General features: G+C 38.2%; 1 protein-coding gene across 7 annotated transcripts in view; it reads right to left on the bottom strand.

Moving 5' to 3' along the window:
* COMMD10 (COMM domain containing 10) overlaps positions 1–15126 on the bottom strand; it is a 161249-nt gene extending 146123 nt beyond the window's left edge. For all 7 annotated transcript variants that reach the window (XR_012505596.1, XR_012505594.1, XR_012505595.1 and 4 more), the window contains exons 1-4: positions 15013–15126; positions 13524–13614; positions 9681–9791; positions 7774–7929 (exon numbers count right to left, since the gene is read on the bottom strand). Coding sequence is in view for 4 of the 7 variants with exons in the window: in XM_074360504.1 (XP_074216605.1) it covers positions 7774–7929; positions 9681–9791; positions 13524–13614; positions 15013–15053 (399 nt within the window). In the remaining 3 variants the exon portion in view is untranslated. The remainder of the gene's footprint in view (positions 1–7773; positions 7930–9680; positions 9792–13523; positions 13615–15012) is intronic.
* Between the last annotated feature and the right edge of the window lie 5411 nt (positions 15127–20537).

Below are 20537 nucleotides of genomic sequence, written 5' to 3'. Positions count from 1 at the left end.
GGCAGAAACATATTTATGACTTTTTACATTTCTATGACTTTTCCAAATCTATGTAGCATGGCATGGCTAAAAATGAAATAGAAAGCCTGAGATTTGGTTTAAGTGGTCAGCAATCCCGTTCCCAGATATTTACTGAAGGGAAATGAAAACATATGTCCACAGAAAGACCTGTACACAACTGTTAACAGCAGTCATTCATAACAGCCAGAAACTGGAAAGTCCATCAAGAGGAGTACAGATAAACAAACTGTTATTTTCATACAAAGGAACATTACTCAGCAACAAAAGAATTAGTGATAACCACAACATGAATGAATCATAAAAAACAAATTAACAAAAAAATCAACATTATGTTGAGAGATATTAGACAGACACATTTATTTGAGTTCAGTTATATTAAGTCCAAGAACATATTCAGCAAGGTAGCAGGTTACAAGATTAACGTTCAAAAATCAGTTGCATTTCTTTACACTAACAATGAATCAATTGAAAAAGAAAGTAAAGAAACAATCCCCTTTAAAATAGCACCCAAAGTAATAAAATACCCAGGAATAAATCTAACCAAGGAGGTGAAAGAATTATACACAGAAAACTATAAACCATTGATGAAGGAAATTAAAGAAGACTTAAACAAATGGAAAGCTACCCCATGCTCCTGGATTGGAAGAATCAATATTGTTAAATGGTCACACTGCCAAAGGCAATCTACAGATTTAATGCAATCCCTATCAAATTACTCAGGATATATTTCACAGAACTAGAACAAATCATAATAAAATTTATATGGAACCACAAAAGACTTAGAATTGCCAAAGCATTACTGAACAAAAAGAAAGAGGCTGGAGGAATAACTCTCCCAGACTTCAGACAATACTATAGAGCTACAATAATAAAAACAGCATGGTATTGGTACAAAAACACACATACAGACCAATGGAACAGAATAGAGAGCCCAGAAATGAACCCACAAACTTTTGGTCAACAATCTTCGACAAAGGAGGCAAGAATATACAATGGAATAAAGACAGTCTCTTCAGCAAATGGTGCTGGGAAAACTGGACAGCAGCATGTAAAACAATGAAGCTAGAACACTCCCTTACACCATACACAAAAATAAACTCAAAATGGATCAAAGACTTAAACATAAGACAAGATACAATAAATCTCCTAGAAGAAAATATAGGCAAAACATTATCTCACGTACATCTCAAAAATGTTCTCCTAGGGCAGTCTACCCAAGCAATAGAAATAAAAGCAAGACTAAACAAATGGGACCTAATTAAACTTATAAGCTTCTGCACAGCAAAGGAAACCAGAAATAAAACAAGAAGAAAACCTACGGAATGGGAGAAAATTTTTGCAAACAATGAAACCGACAAAGGCTTGATATCCAGAATATATAAGGAGCTCATAAGACTCAATAATAAAAAAACAAACAACCCAATCCAAAAATGGGCAGAAGACCTAAACAAGCAATTCTCCAAGGAAGAAATACAAATGATCAATAGGCACATGAAAAAATGCTCAATATCACTAATTATCAGAGAAATGCAAATCAAAACTACAATGAGGTATCACCAGCCAGAATGGCCATCATTCAAAAGTCCACAAATGACAAATGTTGGAGAGGCTGTGGAGAAAAGGGAACCCTCCTACACTGCTGGTGGGAATGCAGTTTGGTGCAGCCACTGTGGAAAACAGTATGGAGATTCCTCAAAAGACTAGGACTAGACTTACCATAATGACCCAGGAATCCTGCTCCTGGGCATCTATCCAGAAGGAACCCTACTTCAAAAAGACACCTGCACCCCAATGTTCATAGCAGCACTATTTACAATAGTCAAGACATGGAAATAGCCTAAATGTCCATCTACAGATGACTGGATAAAGAAGATGTGGTGTATTTATACAATGGAATACTATTCAGCCATAAAAACTGACAACATAATGCCATTTGCAGCAACGTGGATGTTCCTGGAGAATGTCATTCTAAGTGAAGTAAGCCAGAAAGAAAAAGAAAAATACCATATGAGATTGCTCATATGTGGAATCTAATAAAAACCATAAATACAAAACAGAACAGACTCATATCATAGAATACAAAGTTGTGGTTGCCAATTGGGCAGAGGGTGGGAAGGGACAGACTGGGATTTCAAAATTTGTAGATACTGACAGGCATATGTAGAATAGATAAACAAGATTATACTGTATAGCATAGGGAAATATATACAAGATCTTGCGGTAGCTCACAGTGAAAAAGAAAATGTGACAATGAATATATGTATGTTCATGTATAACTGAAAAATTGTGCTCTACACTGGAATTTGACACAACATTGTAAAGTGACCATTACTCAATAAAAAAATGTGAAAAAAAATTAAATCCAAGAATAGAAAAAGACAATCTATAGTGATGCAAAGTGAGGATGAAGGTGGAGGGAATTAAAACTGGCACTTTCCATTGATAAAAGATTTTCTCTATTTTGCTATGGATAAGGATTAAATGGGTATATATAATTTCTGAAATTCACACACAAAACACTTAAAATTTTTGCTTTTTCTGAAAGTAAATTATATTTCAATAAAAATGGTAAATAAATATAGCAACATTTAAACCTCACATTTATGTTCAGTCAATTCCAGCGCATGGAAAAACAATGGCTTTCAATCATAACATGCCAACAACTAAATTAACAAAAGAGGCAGAAATCTGACTTGCATACAGATAAAATTACAACAAGATACCTTTCCTATAAATGCAGATGACTGTCAAGAAGCATTTAAATCTTGAAAAAGTGCTCAGATATGTATTCATAGTTACATATTGTGCTTTAAGATTTAGCTATAAGAAGTATGTTTTTTCTGTTCTCTTTATAATAAAGCCATTCATCCATCCTTAGAATTCTAAAAGAAATGAAACACGAATATTTAAGAAAACAAAACAAAAAGAACACAGTAAGTTTTAAAAATGTCAAATCGAAATTTCTAATTTCTTATATTACATATAAAAGGTATTTAACAATTAGTGAAGCAAACAGTTAGTTGTTATACTTTAACAATAAAGTAAATCTTACTGTAATAGTTTAAAGAGGATTTTTTTAGACTTCTTAGGAACATTATTAGGAGGGCCATCCATTTTTTATGTTTCTCAAGAACATGTGAGAAGACATGATGAATTTCACTATATAATGAATAAACATTACGAATAAATTTGCTACATGACTGGTAAAGTTAAAAACACTCTTAACAGGAAAAATCACATTACATGCATTTTGAGCATTCAAAACAGATACAACTGTCAAATTTATCTTTAAAAAAGCTCCCTAATAAACATATAAGTGCATTTTAAGAAAAGGAATCAGTACTTGTAGCCTTAAAAAAGCAGGCTACTCAGAGTGCTTGAAATATGCTTTATGTATATTTCCCATAATCATGTTACTAAGGAATAGGGTGAACTTGGAATGTAAATATATTTTAGGGAAAAAAATTACATTAAACAAATCAATTCTTTTCCTTAAGTCTCAGAAAAAAAGAGATACATGTCAGTAATACTTGACATGTAAGTTTTTACATTGTGTATGGTAGAAATATACATAAAGGAACTCTAACCAGAATTTTAGGACTAAAATTAAACACAATATTCAAGTTATGTCTGAAAGTGTATTCATAATTTAACAAATGTAACCACATGGGCATTATAACAAAAATCAAACAGGTAACCCTGTTAGAACACTGCTAACATAGTCAACACAGATAAAAGAGGAAAGAATACAAATTCTGATAAGCAGTGGTAACTTTTCAGTCTCAGGTCTCCAAAGAGGTTAAGATAAAACGTATTTTTTTAAAAAAGTGCGATGGGATAAAATTTTTAAATCCTTTCCATCACATCATGTAAAAAGCTATCAGTTAGATTAATTTTCAGTCTGCCTCTCTCTTATTAGATTTAAATAATAGAAGATAAAGAGAAGTGTTTTGAAAAATTGAATTAAAGATAAGCTCTTTTTGATTTTTAACTTCTTATTTAATTGAATGTAACTCTCTGAATTTAGATTTCCACAGATGTTCCACTGCAAGCCCAACATAGATAGTTCACATGAACCCTAAATTATTTTAAAACAACACTCTGTCATTGTAAATACACCTTTTGTTCACTATATAATAAGTCATTGCCATATATTTTTGTTACAATTTAAATGATATGATCTATTTTCATCCATGGCTATTTTAGTCACCCTATGCTAAACAGTTATCAGGCAAAAAAGGAAGACAACATTATAGCTACCATAGGTACCACTACATAAAAGGTAACAAAGCTTAATTAAGAAACAGACCAAACTAATTCCCATCTCAGCATCATCATGGACCATTTGGGTTAACATGGCAAAGTTAGATTTTCTAAAGTTTTATTTCCTTCCTTTCCAAAGATATGAAACACACACATACACACAATTACATAAACCACCCTGCATAATGCCTGACACAGAAAAATTCTGCTGCTAACATCTAAGTGGTAGTAGAGTATAATGGCTTAGAAGTGTAACTAATCGTGTAAATCCCAACTCGGCCACTTACTTAGCTCCGTGACCATGGACCAATTATTTAATCTCTCTAACCCTCAATTTAATTTTAAATATAAACTAGAACTATTAATGGGTTTACAAGATATAAAGCTTATTATAAAATACTTGGTAGAGTATTTGGCCCACAATAACACAAGAAATGTATGCTATTATTATATTATATTAATTAAACATTTAAGGCATTAAAATAATGTATAGCTATCCTTTCATATATTCAGTATTGGCAAAAGGTGATTTCCTATATTCTCAAGGGACCAATGTACAATTAATCAGGTCCTTCCAACTATTTTTTGCATCTTTTCTATGACAACTGATTGAATCACTTCTTAAACAGAAGTTAATGTCATTCAACATAATATAAGGAGGAAATATTACTTTTAAAAAAGTAACAAACTGCCATCCAAAAGACACTAAAAAACGACTTACAATTGGAAGTGGGAAAAGGTTTTTTTTAACAATACAAGTATACTGTACTCAAATAAATGCAAGGAAAAACAGAAGAAAATTATGTAAATAGAAAACAGGCAAATATTCAAAGGCAACTGGAGTTTTTTTTTTTTTTAGTGAAGATGGTTGAAAAAGAATTTCAGGGACAAAAAATTGGAAAACTTAAAATCTGTACAGGATATCAGAAAAAGCAGAAATTAAAATGATGAAAACAAAGCACTGATGTTGAGAACACTTGTGATCTCTCAGAATATAGAGTTAAAAAAAAAAGGCGAGAAATGAAAATAATACACTTTGTAAACCCACAACTAGCACTTTACTTAATAATGAGAGACTGAATGCTTTCTCTCTAAAACCGAGAACAAAGCAGGATGTTCAGGCTTATGAATCCTATTCAACATCATATTAGAAGTCCTAGTCTGCGCAATAAGGCAAGAAAACAAAAGCTGAACAAACTGGAAATGGAGAAGTAAAACTGTCTGTATTCATGGACAACCTGACTGTCTACAAAGAAAATCACAAGAAAAACAAACCAAAAAAACCTGCTGTAACTAGCAAGGTCTTGAATACAATGTCAATATGCAAAAATCAACTGTGTTTCTATACATTTGATCTCAGCCAAAAGGCCAAGAAGTATTCAACTGTGTTTTCATATACAAATTAACTGGAAACCAAAATTTTAAATATAGTACCACTTATAACTCAAAGCAAAAACAAAAAAACAAAATACTCAGGTTAAGAATGTTCAAATCTAACAAAATATGCACAGAATCTGTAAAATGAAAAACACTGATATAAGAAATCAAACAGGACCTAAATAAATGGAGAGATATACTCAATACAGAGATAAGAAGTCATTTCTCTAAAACGTGATCTATAAATTAAATAATCTCAATCAAAATTCCAGAGGCTTTTTTGCAGATATAAAAAAACCTGGCTTTCAAATTTATATAAAAAGGTAAAGGAACTAGAGTAGCCAAAAAAAAACTTTAAAAAGAACAAAGTAAGCAGATTAACAATACCTGATTTTAAGACTTACTACAAAGCTACAGTAATTAAGGCAGCATGGTAGTGGCATAAGGCAGAAAAGAGAACAATGGAACCAAAAAGAGAGTCCAGAAAAAGAAAGATAAAAATGTCAAATGATTTTTGACAAAGAGGCTAAGGCAATTCAATGGCAAAAAGATGTTATCAATAATTATGCTGGAACAAATGAACAACCAGATGAGAAAAAAAGAACTTGGACCTGTACCTCATGCCTTACACAAAACTAACTCAAAATGGATCTTAGACTTAAATGTAGAACATAAACCCATGAAACACTTAGAAGAAAACAAAACAGAGAATCTTTGTGACACTGCATTAGGTTACAAGTCCTTAGATACAAAACCAAAAGCAGAATCAATAAAAAAAAAAAAATGATAACTCAAACTTCATCAAATTTAAAAGATTTTACTTTACAAAAGACACTCAAACTGAAAAGGAAAACTACAGACTAGGAGAAAATATCTGCAAATCACTTATTTGACAAAGGACTCAGACTCACAAAATTCAACAGAAAGAAAACAAACACCCTCCACACACTGTAAGAATCAAAAAACAAGAACAAAAACAAAACTCATGAATTTCTATATGCTGAGATTTATACCTGTAATTGTCCTTTATATTCATATTACTATAATTATTCATCTGTCATAATGTGGAAATACTGTTAGGCAAAAGATCTGAACAGACTCTTTACCAAAGAAGATATGTGGACAGCAAGTAAGCACACAAAAAGATCATCATCAAAATCTGTCACTAGGGAAATGTAAATTTAAGACACAAGATACCACTACAAACCTAACAGAATAGCTTTACTACAACTGACAATACCAAGTGCTGACAAGGATTTGGAACTAATGGAACTCTCAAGTAATGCTGGTGAAAACGCAAAATACCAATCGTTCACAAATACTTCCAGGAAATAGAAGAGGAGTGGGGAACACTTCCCAACTCATTTTGCAAGGTCAGTATTAACCTGATATAACCAAAGAAATCACAAGAAAATTACAGACCAATATCCCTCATGAACACAGATGGAAAAATCTTTTAACAAAAATATTAGCAAATCAAATACAGTAACATACCAAAAGGATTATACACCACAACCAAGTGAGATTTATCCCAGGAATACAACGTTGGTTGAAAATCTGAAAGTCAATTATGTAACACAACATATTAACAGAAAAACAGAGCAAAATCTGTATGATCATCTTAACCTCCATGAAGAGTAATTAAAGGTTACTGAAGAGCTTTGTGACACTGCTGTTTCTTTATATTTTTCCCGAAGTGTTCATTTTGCTCACTGTTTGCTACTAAGCAAGCATTGAGTACCTTCTGCACAGAGGCATTCTGCTAGATCCTGATACGAACACACAAAAACAAGTAAATACGTGATTCAGTGAAAATTTTGTCTTATACATAAGATAGTTAAAAGAATAACCAACTCTGCCCAAGGACTCAGAGAGAAAAAAAAAAGACTGTCTCATTCCTAAGTTACAGAAGCATGTTTTAAACTGGCAATTAAAATTAAATCACAATGGTAGCAAATACGTATTGAAATAAGTTTATAGGCTTATTAGATACAATACTTCCTATTCCCTGATTTACCTCTTTACAAAGATTATCACCTTAAACACTCTTCAGGTATAATAATTCATGCCACACATTATTGAAAAATATCTTTTGGGTAGTATATCCTATACCTTGTGGGGAGCAAGAATCCTCTGCCTGAATTTTTCAATTGTTTCTTGACCCATAGAAGACCAAGCATTGACAAATGCTTCTGCTTTGTCTTGTCTGAGATGAATGTTCTCCAACTGCTGCTGCAAAGCTGCTGGCTTCACGTTGTGATATACAGCCTTTTTAAGAGAAAAAAAAAATCACATATATTCCTAATTTTTTTTTTGTTTTTATAATGAAGTATAGTTGGTTTACAACGTGGTGCTAATAATTCCTGGTGTATAGCGTAGTGATTCAGCTATTTATATATATTCCTTTTCAAATTCTTTTTCATTATAGGCTATTATAAGGTATTGAATTTAGTTCCCTGTGCTATGCAGTAAGACGTTGTCATTTAACTATTTTTATATATAGTAGTATCTGCAGATTCCAAACTCCCAGTTAATCTCTCCACACACGCTCCCCACCCATCTTTCTGCTCGGTAACCACAAGTTTGTTTTCTATGTCTGTGAGTCTGTTTCTGTTTTGTAAATAAGTTCATTTGTGTCATTTTTTTAGGTTTCATATCCGTAATGTTCATACAGAGACCTTGAACTACAAAATTACTTTAAATGATTTAACCCCCCCCAAAATTTTGTATTTCTATTGCAGAAAATTTTTATTATTTTACAAGTAATAATATACACAACCAAGGGCTGGAAGATTCAGGAATAAATAGCCTAAATTATTCAGGCTAAATGTTTTTATTTTTGCCTGTGGTTTAAGTAATACTAAATCCACTTAACAGAAAAACTTCTTTGCTTTAGCTATGTAAATGGTATTCTAATTGAAAATTCATTTCCTTATTCACTGAACTATTTCAAATGAGTATACAATGGTTTTGTTTCTCAACTCACAAAATTTTTCCAAGAAACACTTTCTTAAAACCACTTTCCTCTACCAACTTCCTAGGCAATATATAATAAAAAAAATGAAAACTGTTTAAAGTGATATCTGTTCTGTTTTTTATATTATTCTGTAACAACTTCCTCATAAACCCCATGCTGGTCTATCCTGTTCAGCTACCCTTTTCTTCTATTAAAGGTCCACCAAGGAAAAGAACCACCGTCATCTTCATGCTCTGTAATCTGCATGAGGCTGCATGTAAGAGATGCCTGGCAGCTTGTCCTCCTAACTTTTATTTCACAAGTGTTCCACTTAATTGAAAAACAGGAATTTATAAAGAATCTCTTTTGAGCCCAGTAATGTGCTAGATTTGTGTAAGATGCACAAAATATCTGATTCTGTCCCCCCACAAATTAAAAACCTAGTGGAGGAGACGTAACTGACATGTATGAAATAATGAAAAGACTAACAATGTGCTCCACCATGATGAGCCACGGATAAAAGGAACCCAAATAAGGGGAAGACTGAAAGTATAAGGGGTCAAGGCTGCAATGGGAGATGTGACTTGAACACTGGACTGAATTTAGATGAAAAGAATGAATGCAGCTCAATACGAAGAAGCAGTATGACAAAAGGTCCTCTGACAACTATTTCTCTTCTTTTTATTTATCATCATAGCCAAATAAATCCCCCCAAATCATTCATTAAATTTCTTAAATAAAATGGGTTCACTTTTCCAAATTATTATACCAAGTAACAATAAATTTAAATCTTTTTAAGCTGTCTCAATTGAATGAAGTCTTGATTCATATTATCAAATACTTTACTCCACTACTCAGCACAAAGACTGTTTTGCAGATGCGATACCAGGGAAAAAATCATACATTCAAATATTTTCCCACTACATCGGAATTCTTGATTAAAATATATTCACAGTTTCCATCTATACATTCTAAAAAATAAGATAAAATGTTAGAGATATCACAGCAATGCAAACATGCAGTAAACAAACCATAGTTAGGAAGTTTGGGACAATACAAATACCTGTTCTAAAATGAATGATATTGTTTCAAGAACGAGGTGAAGCTCTTGCTTCTCTAGAGAAAATGCAGCTTGAAGTTTTTCTTCCTCTTCTTCGCTGAAACTATTCTCAGCCTATAACACAAAAAGCAATCTATTAGCATACATTCAGGTATTCAAAACTCAGATTCTCAGCAGAAGATTCATTTACTCTTCCTAGAATAAAAGCTTGAGAAAAAAAAGTAAATCCATCGTTGAAAGAAATGGATGTGTTTGTAGATTTCAGTATCTTAAAATTATAGCACAGTTCATTATCTGGATCTTGCCAAAAAAAGTTTATTTAAAAAAAACAGTATTTTAAGTTCTATGATTTATAGTAGATGGAAAATAACAGAAATACCACAAAAAATGGACATTTAGGAAAAAAAAAACCCTACCAGGTAAAAACTCCAAAATGTTTACAATTAATAGTAATTTCCATCTTCACTCATTCAAAAATATTTACTGAGTGTTTATTATGTGCTACACAGACAAAACAGTTCACATCCTCAGGCATGCTATGCTCTGGTTAAAGACACACAAAAAACAATTACTCAAATAATTTCCATTTTAATGAATTCTGCAAAAGTATGGCTTATTACAACAGCATATATAAAGCAGGAAATTAAGCCCTTCAATGATTTTAATATTTTCCAAAAATTATACACGTAACTTTTGTAAGTAATATATGAAAGAAAGATGTTAGCCATCTGATTATAAGCTCTGGCGAGTCTCCTTTCTTTCATTCCAAAATAATCTCCTTGATCCAAAGACTGGTTTTTCGAAGTATGAAAAACGTACACTATTAGAACTGCTTTTGAATGAAAATATTTTATCCACACATACTAAAACCAACTTTCCCTGTTGCTGCCTCTCCCCAGCAGCTGTCTGGAGAAATTTCAGAACTTCCATGAGTCCCTGCCTTGGCAGCTCAGAATGACACACAACTATACTACACAACTGCCCAGCTGAAGGAGCATTAGACTCTAAACTGGCATATTTTTGGTTTGAGGAGGCTAGCCACCAGAGCTCCCAATCTCTACTACCTATTTTATGACTGAGAAAAGCATGAATCCAATTTGCCCATCATTTGCTCAAGAGCAATGTCTTTCATTTTAAATTTCCAGAATTTCTGTGGCTACCATACATCTTCTTAAAATAATGACCTACAGTACCAGATTTTATCAATATGAAGAATATAATAATAGTATTTCTTATGTATATTCACTGAATCACATGGTGCATTAAAGTCAAAGGACATTTACAATTAACTTCCAAGTCTGTCAATCTGATTCTTTTCATATACACCAAACGAGCTGTTTTGACAAAACAGTGACTGAGCACACAGAAAAATAAACTTTAGTGTCCCTAATATATACAAGAAAGTGAGATTAAAAAAAAAAGGCAAAAAAAGGGACATTCTCCAGATCTTCAAGGGCATTATATTAACAAAGTGGTTCGGCATGAAGGGAGACAAGGGAACATTCATCTTCCCCATCCACTGACACATCAGACGTGCCTCCTTAAGATCAGTTGGAGCTTAAAATATGTGAGTAGAACAGGAAATGGAGAATACCAGCTATAAAACGAAGTTCCAAACAGATATTCAACATTGTGCTCCAACAATGACCCTGAACAGATAGGTATTAAAAGTTTAAGTCACTGTATTTGCTTCTGAACAGCAGCAGTTTAACTCTGTACCAAAAGCAACTCACACATATCTGGGAGTTAAAGAGAAAGTAAAGGAGATATATTAATTTTTACCCTCTCAATGGGAGAAAATCAAGACCCACGTTTATAAAATTAGGTAGCAAGTGTCCAAGAAACTTAAATTTTAAATGGAAAGTGAATGTTAATTTCTTCTATATATTTGAAAAGCATATGCTGTAAACATATATGCACAGGCACAAGTTTCCTGCAGAAATTCCATCCTCCCTCAGTCTGAAGACCAAAGATGTACATAAATATTTTTTGTCTTGTATCGTTTTGTATGTGTTTAAGAAGGCAGCAACCAAGTCAGGGAAACAAAGAACGTCTGTATTGAATGTCTACATCATACACTTTTGGAATGATTTATACACCGTTTCATACTCTTTCCTGAGGTTTACTGTTATAGGTCAAAGGGACGGACTCTGAAACTAGGCTGTCTTACTAGCGAGCTATGCAGCAAATTACTCAACTGGTCTCTAACTCGGTTTCCTCATGGATAAAATAAGGACAGATGACAACAGTATCTACTCCCTAAGGTTGCGGTGAGGACCAGATGACTTACTACTACAAAGCCATTAGAACAGCGCCAGTCACAGAGGGAGCGAGCTGTGAACAGCACACACCACAGAATGTAGCTGCTACTGTTATCCTCGTCCCTCTGTTTCTCCTGATACAACACAAATTCCTTACAGGCAAGAATTGAGAGAACCTACGTTCACTTTGTGTTTCCCATGGTAAGGGAAAAATGAACTCCAAGAAGAGCTACTGAGTGCCAACTCTAAGTACCAATGTATTAGGTACGGGAAATAGAACACGAGTAAGACAACATGTAACGTTGCCAAGGTCAGAGAAAGACCCTGTAATCATGAAACAAACACTTACGATGCAGTACTAAAGTCAGGTGAGAGTGAGCTAAGCCTTTCAGACGCACAGAAGAGAGAACGAACTGCTGAGAGTGGGACTGTAAAGCCCCTGAAAGATGAATAGTTTATTCACCAAAAAAGAGAAGATATTACAGGTAAGGGAAAGAGTACACATACACAGACACACAGCTGAAAAAGTTCATGGTACATTCTAGTAAAAGAGCATGGTCTAGGGTGACTGAAGCACTTGCAAAGTGGGGGGAATACAGGTTGTACCTATATGATAATGTCATTATAATACAATGTTAAGGAATATGAACTTTTTCCCATGAGCAACGGAAACTTACTGATGGTTATGAACACTGTAAAGATATGACCATCTCTTTTTTTTTTTTTTTCAGGAAAAAATATTCGGAAAGATAAATGGAAGAGCATTATGGAGAAGTGACAGAAAGGGAGACGACTATAAGCAGAGGTACCAGTTTGAAGGTAACTGCAGTCCACAGGAGCGATAATAAGGATCTAAACCAGGATTATCAAGAAAACATGGATTTGAGAGATATTTCAGGGCAGAAAGGCAGAGCCCTAGGACTGGCCTCTGGCCAGGAAAAAGAAGAGGAAAGAGTCTGGGTTCTCGTTTAATGATGATGCTTGGCACCAGATAGAGCAGTTAGTAGGTTCTCCATAAACATGTGTTGAATGGAATTTAATTTTTATAACCTGATGAAGTTAATTAAGATTGGTGACCAAGGAGTGAATTATTAAGCACGAATATGTCCAAGATAACCACTGCCTTAAAATAAAAGTGGAAGAGAAAGAGTAAGTGAAAAATTGCATACTGGTTGATAACAAACCCACAGAATTATTTTTAAGGGGAAGAATGAAATCATGATATCAGAATTTTCCCAAAGCATATTCCACAGACCCTTAGTCTCCAAATATATACTATGATAAAACAGTTCCATAGTCAAATACATTTGGAAAAATTTGCACACAATATTCACCCATAAATCCTTACTATAAATACTACCATAAAATATACCCTGAAAAGTTCCATGATAAAAACAATTAATTTTAATGAAGACAGAATTTTCCAATCTTGTGACCATGGGACATTATCAAATTTTCTCCAGACCCAGCATTCCCGAGGGCATGCTAGAGAACGATACTTTGCAAAAAGTTCTTCAAGTAGAAACACAGTTTCCATGGAATCACAGGAACATATTACAAGCTATAAAAATGCAAGCATACAAACCTTCAGGTGAAGTTTCTGAAGAATTCGGGTGAGCAGTCGTGGAAATCTTCCTATATCTATTTCATTTATCAGCGACACTGCTTTTTTCATGCTAAATAAATTCACAAAGGAAAGTTTTAAAATGAGGTTTCCAAGGGCAACTGTAAATACAGTTGTCTGTAAGTTTTCATTTCAACAACTCTAATTGCTGTAAGTCAAGTTTGAGTGAAATAAAGAAAAACAGAAGACGGCCAGCAAAGAAAGGACATTTCCAGAAGATGCCTCCGGAAAGTACTTCTGTTGAAAAGATCTATTTGGCAATTTTTCTCCTTCTTCTAGGCAAAGCAAACTAGTAGGGGAAGCTTGCACTCTGTGAGGAATGGTATTATTTTAGGAGTGGGTGTTTAAGTTTCCACTTAACTCAAAATGGAACTCTGAAAACGGGGTGGGGTGGGGGTGGGGGGGTGGGGGGGAGGAGTGACAATTACACCAAAAATAGAAAAGTTTGCTGCATGGCAGATAATTGAATAAAAAATACTACACACAATATCAGTGCGGTCACTAAGCACAATGTTGTTTTAAAACGCTGCTTCAGTCGTAATAATCAACTGTAAATTATGTGGTTAAGAACAATTCTACTGCACCATACTGGGCAGGGTTTACTGATGCGGTGTGTGTTACCCAGGACACGGGTGTGAGGAAAGGACCTGGCTGGCACAACTCAAGGAATCAAAGAAGTAAAAACTTTAAAACGACAACTCTCTTCTTCAAAATGATTCCTGTCCAATTCAGGCACAAAAAAGTTACTTTCCAACCTCAATAATTTGCCCACACACTTCCGCACTTTTTCTGCATCCACACACCAACTGCGCTACTCTTTATTTTTCATTAAATAGAGTCATTGTTACTTAAGTAATTTTAAGAGAATTTTATATCACCATCATGGACAGCCGACTTTACCTACCGTGAGCAGTAATGAACTAAATAAATAAATGAACTAAAAACAAGTAAAATGAAAACAAAAGCAATGTGGCCAGATTCTGGCTGGGTACTGTAACCAGCAGTAACCCCTGGCCTGAGGCCTATTCTACTTTGATTGAAAAGGGACAGTAACACGTGTTACGTATTAAAGACCAACCCGCACCAATGAGTCTTTCTCATCAGAAAGACTGAAAGAGAACCGAACACGTAAAGGACTATCTTTCCACGTGACTTCAGTGCTACCCTCCTCCCCCAGGCGGCTTGGGTACTTCTGATCCCACCCTCTGCGAACGTGACACCGACCACACACACCGTCGTGCCGACCTCAGCCGCCAGGCACACTGTGAGCCCGCGGGCGTGAACCACGGTGCGGCGGAGGCGCCCGCAGTGCAGGCCCGCGCTTACGTTCCCGCAGCCCCGCGCCCACCCCTGGGGCCCCGCCCCTCCGACCCGGGCCCCGCCCCCCGGCCGCGGCGACAGACCGCAGGGGCATCCTTGGGCCCGCCCTGCCGGTGCCAACCGGGGCTACCTGGGGCTCTCCCGCAGGATCAGCACCGCCGACGCCGCCATCCTCGGCGCTCCCTCGCGCCGCCGCCGCCGGTCAGCTGCCGGGAGCCTAGCCAATGGCGGCCGCGGCGGACGGAAAGCCGGAAGGCCCAAGCCGCGCCGCGCCCGCGCCCGCGCCCGCGCTGCGGGCCTGGAGGGGCCGAGGGGCGTCCCCGCCGTCCTCCCCGCCGCTCTGGGGGCTCCGAGTGAAGGCTGTGCTCATAGCAACTTACTTATACGTACGCACATCCCTGGATCTGGAGTGTGGACTTTTTATGTATTATGTATGCAATGTGTGTGTATAAACGTTTTTAGGCATGTGTATGCATACACATACATTTTCTTTGGGGGAAATGAAAAAGTTTAAGCATTGCCTGCAGTGTCTGGAAAGCGATCTCCGAAGGAGCCCTGAGCCCCCAGGCCCCCTGTATCTGCATCCCTGGAGCTCTGCAATGCTCCACGCGGAGCCTGTGCCGTGGACATTTATTAGTTAAGTTCTGTTCTCCGAGCGCCTGCTGTGTGCCAGGCTCTGTGCTAGACATGCGGGATACAAAAGACTGACATTCCGGCCCTCTGGGTTTGCCAGCAGTTCAGATGGACAAGTACCCGTGGTGCCTGTCTTTGGGGCCCAGCACTGAGCTAGTTACTGCACAGCAGGAGAGACGAATTGCAGCAGAGACTTCAATTAAGAATCTCACAAGAGAGCAGAGAGACGACGTGGGTTCAGGAATAACGTTAGTCTTCCTTAGACAAAAACATGTGGTGCATTAAGGGGATTCGGAGTTGGAAACAGTGACACAGCCTCCGACGTTAGGGTCAGGAATCTTCCCGGGGCAGGTGGCATTAAGACTTTATATGATAGAGTGTGTGGCATGTGCACTTAATCTGATGAGAAGTGGGGAGCCATTAAATGTTTTCAAGTAAAGGAGTTTTTGTGATGAGAGCTAGGTTTTTGGGGGATTTTTGTTTGTTTTTTTAAGATTACTGTCAGCAGAATGATTATTGGATGGTAAAGTTGTAAGCAGGACAGCCAGATAGGGAACTATTGCAATAATCTATGGAAAGCAGTAAAATCCTTGGTAGTAAACTGGCATTGGAGAATGAAAAGATAGAAGATGAATTAGAGCTTACATTGCAACTGTAGAATCTTCAGGAGCTGAGAAAAGATTAGACTTAATTTTCCTACCTAATTATGTTTTACTTAAATTATTATTTAAATTAGTTGGCATTCCTAGAGCAGCCCAGAAACATCCTAACTGAAAGGAGAAGCCAGATTGCAAGTTAAAAGTGAATAATCCCCACATGGATAATTGAGTCAATTATACAGTGTGTTGAACACATACAAATACATTTGGTTCCACAACACTCCACACATTTCCCAATTTATACAGTATCTGAAAAAGATGTCTGTGAATCTACATAAATTATAGGTCTCTGATACAAACACAGATTACCTTACCCAGCACAGTTTTAATAGGGCCCCAGTCCACTCAACATTAGAATCATTTCCCTTTTGTCTTGATGCATTGCCTGAAGGAGAGCCCACTAACCAGCTAAAACTATTTTGAATCTCCAGTGATGTTTACCTCTTCCCTCAGTTTCCTTCAAAACCATACCTGGGCTTTTGAGCAAAAGAGCATCCAGGTGGTTTGAGCCCTGAATCTGTGTGACCTGAAGCAAAGCACTTTCCCTCACCAAGTTTCCTATTCCTGATCTGCAAAATGGAGGTGAGAATAATGTCTGCTCCCCTGGGCTGAGGTGAGAATGAAACAGGCTGATATATACGTACAAGAATCACGCTACCTTCCCTTAAAGAACAAAGCACAGACTTCCAAGGTTTTAGCCAGAGTGTCCGTGGATGCAGAGAGCTCTCACTCTATTTCTCTCCATTTTCACTGATGGGGTGGTCACTTCTTACTACTTGTTCCTATAAAAGCTTGATGCAGTGAATAATTTCACCCCTTAAAGGAGACCCTCAGCCAAAATATTTCTGTAGTCTCTGGAGTGCAGGCATACATAACCATGGAAAAGTCCTTATTGTCGTCTACCTGTCGCCACCTGCTAGAAAGCAGGAGAGGTACCTCCTGAGGGTGTGCCTCTTTAACCACGCTTCACTCCTAACCCCTAAACCTGTGAATCCAACTTTCTGATGGATCCAAAGCCCAGATCTCCTGCCCCTGATCTCTATGGCTACTAAACATGAATACCCCAAAGTTTCTTCCATACCCTTGCCTTTATTGCAAACTTCTACTAAATCCACCTTTTTTTTTTTTTAATATTCTGTGTTAGACTGGGTTCTCTAGAAAACAACCTGAGTTACATGCTGAGGGTTCATTGGGGGGCTGTAATTGTCAGGAAGTAGGAGTGAGGGCAAAGGGAAGGGAGGAAGGAGGAAAGCAAATACAAAGTGGCATGTTCTCCAGCTGGTTACAGCTTCAAAACCTGGCTGATTTCTCAGAGAGACTATTTCAGGTTCCTGCTTCTTGCAATAGCCAAGAGGTGGCTGTGGGGAATGGGGAAGATTTTGTCTGCAGACTCTTTCCAATTGGCTGTCTTTCATTGGATAAAAGTTGTCCTATGGCTCAAACCTCCCCTGTTTTCCTGGGGTGTGTCACCTGGTGCCTTTAGGCAGCTACCGGAATATTCAGAGCTTCCATGAGTCGAGCAAAGTAAGAACTGAGTCCTGGAGCTGAAGGAGAGAGCCCACAGCCCAATCCCTGCCCACAGCCCCCTCCCACCTCCAATGTCTCCTCCTCTACCCCTGTCCCTCCAAGGGTAGCAGCAAATAGTAGGGGCTTTAAGACGATGGAAACAGTTCAGAGTTCCCAGAAGTCACTTTATGGGAAAGTCACGCAATGCACTGAAGCCAAGGATGCAGTGAGGTGAGCACATCGGGGGAGGTACATAGCTTGGGGACAGTTTTACTCATTGAGTGGAACCTCAACATGAGTTGCCTGAGCCCTGAGTGTCTGAGCTCTTTATTGAAACTTTTTCAATTCACATATGCCTAGTTGTTTTACCAAAATCTATCAGAGCAGAGGTTAGAGTGAGGCTGGGGACAGCCCTCCTCTGTGCCCTTGGAACTAGGTGTAAGCTTTATCCTGCTTGGAGCCCACCTTTTTGACGGGTTCCCTCTCGAGAGCGCCACGGCAGTATCCTGCAGAATAGCCTCAATCCGCACCCTCCCTCTCCCAACCAGCATGATTTATATCTTCCACACTCAATGAAGTAGAGCCAAGGTCTGGACCTTTTTTTTCCCAGAAGTTTCCTCCAACGCTTAAGTAAACCCTGGGTACACCAAGGAACCTTGCCCAAATCCATTCCTGAACATTCCAGCCACAAATGCATATGATTATCTTTGGAGGAAGGGTAACACCCGCTCACCCACGAGAACAGCATCTGAGCCCCAGGAACCCAGTCAAGCCGAAATGACCTTCTAAAGTCAGCTCTTGCCACACATTGTCAAATTGAGGGGCACGGTCACTTTCTTACCTATCCAGATGTTTCTGGCAATAGGTTAGCTAAGCATCTGGCCCAGGCCCTTCGCACTGTGAATGTCTGTAGTGCCACAGCTCATCTTGAGTTTCTCAGGTGAACTCCCAAAGGGAGTCTAGTGTCACATGAGGGCAGAGGGCTAGAGCGCCTGCTGTCTGTCCTCTATCCCCAGACGACCAGCAAACACAAAAGTCACATCCGACTGCTGTGTCACATCCGCTTGCAGAAGCCCGTGGCCCAGTTTTCCTGCTTCCCACCTCCCCCCACCCCCTGCACACTGGGACTCAGTCACAATTTCTAGTCCTTTTTTAGCTCTGTAGTTGGCGCTTGCCTCATAAGTGTGAGCGAATCAATTGCGGTGTAACTGAAGAACCCCCTTCTAGATGGTGAACATGCAATTTTCGTTCCACATTTTCTCCCCAGATTCTCAGGGGAATGAAGTTTTAAAATCGCATAGTTTTATCTATGAGTTGGTTAAGCAAATGTTCCCATTTAATGTGAGATACATTAGGAAACAAGGAAGCGTGTACATAAACTATTGTCTGAGTGTTTGCATGCAAGGCTGGGATGTGGAAAGAAAGCAAAAAGCTTAGGGAAACAAACAAACAAAGGAATAGTATGAAGGCTGCAGGCCACATCTGCCCGTTCAAAACAGTATTTATGTTCACTCACCCTTAACTGAGTGGAGGGTGGGGGAGGGTAACAAGGGAAACTTTTATTAAAATGTAGGAAAAATATACATTGTGATATGTGACTAGATACTTTGTAGTGTATTGTCAAATGTAAAGTCGAAAACCATCTCAGATTATCACCCCTCCATTCTAATTTGTATCTAGTTTCCTCCCTTCAACCTCTCAAAGGCCTGTGCCATTAACAGAACTGACATTTACACATAGGATGCGTGAAAGATCGGGTGGTTTCTTCAGTAATTTTCACCGGTGAGCATCGTTGGAAAAGAATTAGATGGTGCTTCCCACAGAGACATGCCCACAGAGGTGCAATTCCAGGTTCCCTTTTACCCCATGACTAGTAAAGGAAATAAAAATAGTAAACACCACAAAGAGGCAACAGAAAAGGAAACCCACCCGTTGACAGCAAACAAACATGGGAAGTAGCATCGTGTAATCACACGCTTGGAAAAGCCAAGAACAGAAAGAGTGTCTGCCTCAGCTAAGCTGGGTCCCAAAGGTGAGCCCCAAACTGCCGGAACAGTGCTAGGGAAAGACAGTGTCCACCAAGCCTGGAGAGTTCTCCTTACACCCCCAGTTTGCGGGGGGAGCAGGAAGGGAGGGGACTAGTCAGCCAAGGGGAAGTCGCGGGACATCCTGGAGAATACAGGTCTGTGAAGGCAGATGCCGGCCTCCGTGGGAGGTGGAGGAAACGCCAGGAGTCGGTCTTTTGGTGCCTTTGGGGGAGGGGAAAAGTAGAGCACTAATGCAAAACACCCCACAAAGCTAGATCTAATATCCCAAATGATGAATGCAGAGCTGGAAATCGGAAGAGGAAATAAGAAAAGATATCCCGAGGCAAAAAGCCAGTGGAAAAGGTTCCATCAGAGCCACAGTGAAACTAGCCTTTCCTCAACCTCCCCGCCTCAGTGTTAACACTGGCTGAAACCCCCGGGAACCCCGTCCTTCCCCAGTAACCAACTAGGGAAATAGGAAGGTGAACAACCAGGGCTCAGGAGGGATCAGAGGGTCTGGGGCCCCACAATGAATGTAGGGCTGACCTGAAGCCTGGGGTGGCCCCCCTCAGAGACTGGACGTACCCCACCAAGGGGAGTGAATCCAGACACAGGACAGTTAAGGAAATCTCAGAGTTGAGAAAGTGAAAATTAAATTAAATCCACCAACAAATGCTCCCCTCAGCCCCAGCTGCTCCTTAAGCTTTTGTAAAAAAGAAGAGAAAAAGTAGGTAGAATGCAATTCTGAGCAATCTAGCTGGCATCCTGGAAGGGAAAACAGATCTCACGGTAACAGACAAAGGAGCTAAGGAGATTGGGCGCCACAGCAG

The sequence above is a fragment of the Camelus bactrianus genome, chromosome 3 (assembly GCF_048773025.1).
Source record: "Camelus bactrianus isolate YW-2024 breed Bactrian camel chromosome 3, ASM4877302v1, whole genome shotgun sequence".
Classification (NCBI taxonomy): Eukaryota; Metazoa; Chordata; class Mammalia; order Artiodactyla; family Camelidae; genus Camelus; species Camelus bactrianus.
This window is presented reverse-complemented; position numbering and strand designations above follow the sequence as displayed.